We start from the raw sequence: 6,091 nt of genomic DNA on the forward strand, positions 1-6,091 counted from the left end.
CCCCCTGCACCCCCCATGGCACAGTGCCCCTGCCACCACCATGCAGAGACAAGAGACTCTGGTGGCTTCCCTCCCATCCCCAGCCCCTTCAGGACATGTGTGTGTATACACACACACATACATATATATAGATATATACACACACATATATATATATATGTATGTATAAAACATTTTGTTTTAAAAAGAAAAAAAACTGCAATAGGAGAGCGTGTGCCCAGCGGGGCGGGGGTTCTCCTGCGCATTTCCCAGCGCTGCCGGGACGTGTACAGCAGACGCGTGTCTCATTGCCTGTTTGTCTGGGGGAAGGGGGTGCTCTTTTTCTACAAGCCTTGTTACAGAGGCGGGCGTAGGTGCACATTCTGGGCTGCTAAGCACCAGGAGGCCGGGCCCTGCGCGTGCCCGCGGGGGCAGGGAACTCAGGCTGGACGTGGGAAGGGTTTTTACTACTGTGAACGAGACGGTGATTCCCGGAGGTGCCCTTCTGTGACGTGTACAGTTGTGAGCAACAATCACATGTGGTACGTCTTGCTCTCTCTCTCTCTCTCTCTCTCTCTCTCTCTCTTTCCTTTTTGTTTAAACGTTGCACGTGCTACCGTTTGGGGGTTTTTTTTTCCTTAACAAATAGCTTGGTGGTACATTAGCTTCTTTATATTGTAAAAAGAATTGTCATTATCCATCACGTCACGATAACGGCTTTCCAGCAATCGATTTAAATAAAAAAACCACTTAATTTACCCAGGGTACATGCTTCTCCCGGGCCGACATCTGCCAGTGCTCAGGTATGTGCAGACGTCTCCCACATACTCAGGTTGAGGACTGCAAGCCCTGCGTGCTGGGACCGTGTTTCTTTTGCATTTGACCTGGGTCCCTCCTGTACTGCAAGACGGCTGGGCGGAAGAGCCCAATCCAGGTGTATGACCAGAAAGAGCAACACTGAGAAATGGGCTGAAAGGCTCTTGCTGCTAAGGCCCCCACAGGGAGGCTGGGAGGCCCAAACTGGGGCTGCATGGGCAGGGGTGGAGCAGGAAGCATTTGCAGAGCAAGTCAGAACTGTCTTGAGGGTAAAACTTGATAGCCACAGACAAGAGGGGTTATAGTACAACAACTACCACTTTCTCTTAGCATGAAGAATTTGGTTCTACTCCCTCTCTAGAGGGGAAGCTAAACCGAAATGGAACCAGTTTTCTTTTGCTTCAAAGTGAAATTCCCCTTTCAAGCTTTTTAAAAAGTAGAGAAAAAGAAGTTTGGAGTCTATACCCCAACTTCCCTTCATGCCACTTAATGGAGCAGATCGCAGGATGGAAAGACTGCCCTGCTCCCCTTTTCCCGCATGCACAACTCGGGGGTACTCTGGGAGCCAAACCCCCTCTGCTATCACAACACAGCTACTGCAAACGACTTGCTCCCCCAGCACCATGCCTGCAGTCCAGGGCACTGCTGGCATACAGCAGCACGGACTCTGCTGTCACAGGATGTGGTGAGACCGTGGAGCAGAGCGTCCGGTCGGAACATAAAACCTGGCCACGTGGCTACAGGAGTCACACCCCAGCGTTGCAAACGCCGCTCCCCATGGCTGCTGGATGGCGCATCCCTGAGCTCATCCACGTCACGGACTGCGCTCCAGCAGCTCTGCAGAAAGGCCCTGTGCGTTGTCAGGCCTGCACCATCCTCGGCTGGTCAGTGCGCGTCTTGGGGGTGCTGTGCTGAGACAACAGCCATCTTTGGGCTGCAGAGAACAGCCCTTCCTCTGACACCCCCCCAGCACCTACATGCTCCATGGTGGGAAGGGGCATTATTCAACTGTACTGTTGCCTTTGAAGGCAGCTCCTAGCCCTGGCAAAACGCAGTGAGGTAAGGAGAAGACAGCTCTTGCCTGTTGTCTGACCACAAATCTGGATTCCATATGTCTCTTGAACCATTACCAACAAAATTAAGAGACGGAAAAAAAAAGGTTTGAGCCCCTTTCCCAAAACACCAGCAAGAAGCTAAGGTTTAGCTGGAAATGCCCCCAGTGCTGCTGCACTGTGACTCACCAGAGCAACAATGATGTCCTGAAGCAGGAGCTGAGCAGCTCTGCACAAACCGAGGAGCAGGGAGCTTGGAGTGAGGGCGATGGCTGCTGTCCTTGCACTGGACGGAAACCGAGATACACTCTGGCTCCCACTTGGCTTTGGGGAAGCACAGCCCAAGGGGAAGCTGTACTGCCCTCGTGGTGCTAAGCCCTGCTTTTGACTAGCTGGGACTGTAGCATAGGATGCAGGTAACTGGGACCTGCTACTCTGGTCACCAGAGAAGACAAGACGTGAGCAGCTTCAGGGCAAAGTGAAGAGGAGAGCCAGGTACCTAGTATGTCTCCCGCTTCCCCTCCAAGCAGAGAGCAATCACTGCCAGCCCCGAGGAGCAGGGCAGCAAGTGGTGTGAGGCTGCAGCCATGCTCTAGAAAGGGATTTGATTAATGCCCTGCCAAGGCTCCGCTTCCCCCATCTATCTCAATGATTCCCATATTGAGCCTGCTCTGCTCCCGAGCGTAAGGAGACCGGATGCTCTGCCTCACATCACCATCCAAGGGGAAGGCAAATAAGCGCAAGTGGCCCAGCAGTGACCAGCTCCCATGTGCTGATAACTCAGAGATGAGGAGGGGTGCAGGCAGGGAGCAGTGATCTGTCTCACTGCTGGCTGAGTTCCTTACGTAAGTAATTTCCAGAAGACTGTGAGCTTTGCTCTCACAGCAGCAAAGGCACCAAAGGCCAAAACCTCAGGTGGCCTAGTTCTGCAGCAGTGTCCTTGTGCTGTGGGCTCAGCCCATGGGAAGCAACAAGGAGAAAGACCGAGCGAGCTAGAAGCAGCACACGCTGTCCACCCTTTGAGCAGGGTGGACAAGGCAGCTGGAGCCACTGGAGCTGGGAGAGAGCCCAGCTCGTGTGCTTGGGGCTTTGGCTCTTCGTGCCATCGGCCCTGCAGAGCCTTTTCATCACAAACGTAACCAGCCATGACTGAACGCATATGAGGAGCCCTCCTGCCGGCTCTGGCGGGGGGGGTGTTCTCTGCTTAAGACAGAGCAGAGCTGCACCAGGAGGTGGGTGAGATTTCTCAGGGCCGAGCCGCCTGCCTGCATCGTTCCTGGGGGGACCTACCCCAGAACTCCCACTCCGCACACCAGTGAGAGGCAACACCCTCAACCATTTGCAGTGGTGCATGGGGCTGGTCTGCTTTGGGTGGCAGCGGGAAACTCCAGTATCGACACTGCAGTTAGCCCTCGAGGACTTAGCAGAGCTGAGGCACTTTGGCCAGGGACTGGGGAGCCAGTGGGTGGCCCCTGGACATTGCCCAGGGGTGCGTGGCACCGCAGCCTGGAGCTTCAGTAGGGCTGGCACCCCCTCTGCCCTGCTGTTCGGTTCCTCACCACTCTGGTGGAGCTGCAGTGAGCCTTGGCTGGCTCCGAAGTTGGATTTTAATGAGGGTGTTTTTATTACCTCTGCGGAGCTGTTTTACTGGCCCAGACCTGACCACAAATTTTATTACGTTCTCCAAAACCATAAAACTGGTGGGAAAAGGGCTGAGGCGTCCAAGCGGCGTCTTCACTGCCTTGGTGAGGGAGCCCTCCCCTGCACCCTGTGGCAGGCGGCTGCCCGCCCCATGGGGCTCTTACTGCCTCCTGGGAAGTGGGTGGGAGAGGGCTGTGCCGTGGCACCAGCCAGTGACTGCCCTCTGCAGCCACGTGCCATTGTCCATGAGGTCCTGAGGCCTTCAGTCCTCATCAGAGATGTCAAGGTCCTCCACGACATCCTCCTCGCCGCGGGCCAGCTGCTCCAGGTCGGCCCTGGTCAGCTGCAAGCGCCCCTCAGCCTCCCCTGAGGAAGGAAAGAGCAGAGAAGTGTAAATCCTGCTTTATTGGCTGGGAGCGAGGCAAGCGGAGGCGGCTCATCACTAATTAATCACGGGCGCTAATTAATTTATCAGTGCTGCTGCAGCTCTCAGACAGCAGGGGTTGGGGGGAGGGGAGGGGGCACACTGCCAGGTGCCCAGGGCAGCACCTGCTCTGGTGCGGGGCAGGGGGAGGAGTTCAACGCAGTGCCCGGGGTGGTGGTGGTGGTGCAGGGGGCCATGCTCCTCCTTCCTGTGACTCCCTAAGGCAGAAACAGCTTGCAGCCAGGCAGGGAGCACTGCTGGGCTGTTTCCAGGGAGGCTGGCAGAGATGCTGCTATGGGACTGGAGCCTGTAGTGACACGCTGCCAGGAGCCCACTGCCTGCCGCAGGACCAGGCTGTGCCACGTGCTTTGGGCTGCGGCCCAGTGCAGCGCGTGATAACCTGCTCTCATGCTGAGCTGAGGGCTGAGCCCTGCCTTTGCTGATCGATGGTTGCGAAGCCCCGTGGGATGGGAGCAGCCAGTCCAGGTGCACCCCAGCTGTGCAGTCAGGCTCCATGAGGCTCCACCGGCTTTAGCCCACGCTCCCTTGGCCCCTGAGGACAGGCAGGTTACTACAGGTACAGGGAAGCTCTCGCTGTATCAGGCAGTGAGGGGGGCTCCCCCCTGGGCCTGGAGGGAAAGGGCTGGAAGGACAGAAAGCAAAGTGCTCCAGGCCTTGGCAGCGGTGTTAACTTGTGCGTTGCAAGCGCATCTATTCTAGGCATCGCCATGAGGGCATCGATGCCAAGCCTCTGCCATCTGGCATGCTAAAGTAGCCAGGTGTCAGGAAACGCTTTTACTCTGTCCCCCATCCCCCCTGCAGCACAGGAAACCTGCCCCTCCAGGACAGACCGCAGCTGCTTCCCGCTGATGCTCACCCCCAGGGGATATAGTTAAGGGGAGGCAGGGGAACGGGCTTCTCTGCAAAGCCCAGCACTCCCTTTCCATCCCCAGGCCCCTTGCAAGCATGGCATGGCTAGCACTGGCCGAGCACAACCAAAACTGCTTCCAGGGACACGTTCCCACTGGGTCCACCACCTGCCATGGACTACAGAGCAAGGTGGGGTCCTGCTGGCCCAGGGTGACCCAGCTTGGGCACATGGCTGGAGGTACTCAGCCAGCATCGGAGCCCAGCTGTGCTTCCTCTCTGCAGGCACCAAGCAGTGCCAGTGCCAGTGCCATCCAGAGCAGCCGTGCGCAGCCTGCGTGAATCCCCTTCTCCGGCAGCAGCTGTAAGCTGAGGGGGCAGGCCAATGCTGGGAGCATAGATGGTAGGAAGGCAACGGGGCTGCAGCTGCAGAGATCATTAACTGTTTCGCTGCTGCTGGGAGCACCACCTCCTCGCTGCCCACAAAAGGCAGAACCAGCAGCCCAAAAAGGAAAAACCCTTCGTGGTGCTGAGCCCCAGAGACACTCAGTGTTTGGGTGCACATGTAGAGAGCCTGGAAAGCCTTGTAGCCAGGGCCCAGTGAGGCAGGCCAAGCCAGTCCCTCATGGCAGGAGGCCCCTGAGCAAAGATGAAAGCCCCCTGGCAGCTTGTTAGCACCAGTGCCTCATAAACTGTAATCTTTTGCTGCAGCACCCAGCTTCAGAAGGGCGAAAACCTCCAGGCCTGGCAAGGGGAGAGCGATGCCTGCCTTTATGGTGAAGCCAGGTTGAAGTGGGGGGGCCTGGTGCTTAAAAACCCATTACAAACCTCCTGAGGGGCAGCCACGACTCTGCCACCTCTTTCTGCTCCTTACCATTGGAATCGCTGCCTTCCTCTTCCTCCTCCACTTCATACTCTCCTTCCTCCTCATCATCATCATCGTCCAGGTCCTCATCCTCCCCTGCACTGCTCAGGTCTGAGTCTCCATCTGGGCTTCCCTTCGCTCTCGATGCTTTCCTGGCTTTCGTCTTCCCTGCAATTTATTAAAAACATAAATAAATGTCACAAAATCCCTGCAATGGCAGCCAGGGCCCTGCACACCTCTCATGGCCGCAGCCCAGGGCAGAGCACAGAGATAGGGACAGCGCAGCTAGCACCTTCCCCTGGCCAGTGGCTGGGCAGCCTGTCCCCTACACTATGCTTAGAACAGAGTATGAGCCTCACCATGGCCTGGGCATGTCTGCCAAGCTGCTTTACGAGCACTCGTGGGGCTCTGGTGTGATGCCAGAGGACTGGAAGAGGGCCAGCGTGG

At 56.8% G+C, this 6,091-nt stretch overlaps 1 protein-coding gene across 1 annotated transcript in view; it reads right to left on the reverse strand.

Annotated features, from left to right (window-relative positions):
• Window positions 1–145: 145 nt before the first annotated feature.
• Window positions 146–6,091, reverse strand: part of NOC2L (NOC2 like nucleolar associated transcriptional repressor) — a 94,655-nt gene continuing 88,709 nt past the window's right edge. The window contains exons 20-21 of the mRNA XM_019511553.1: window positions 5,654–5,812; window positions 146–3,854 (exon numbers count right to left, since the gene is read on the reverse strand). Of these exons, the coding sequence (XP_019367098.1) occupies window positions 3,751–3,854; window positions 5,654–5,812 (263 nt within the window). The 3' untranslated portion in view covers window positions 146–3,750. The remainder of the gene's footprint in view (window positions 3,855–5,653; window positions 5,813–6,091) is intronic.

The sequence above is a fragment of the Gavialis gangeticus genome, unplaced genomic scaffold, assembly GCF_001723915.1.
Source record: "Gavialis gangeticus isolate Ggan-Ray unplaced genomic scaffold, GavGan_comp1, whole genome shotgun sequence".
In the NCBI taxonomy this organism is placed as follows: Eukaryota; Metazoa; Chordata; order Crocodylia; family Gavialidae; genus Gavialis; species Gavialis gangeticus.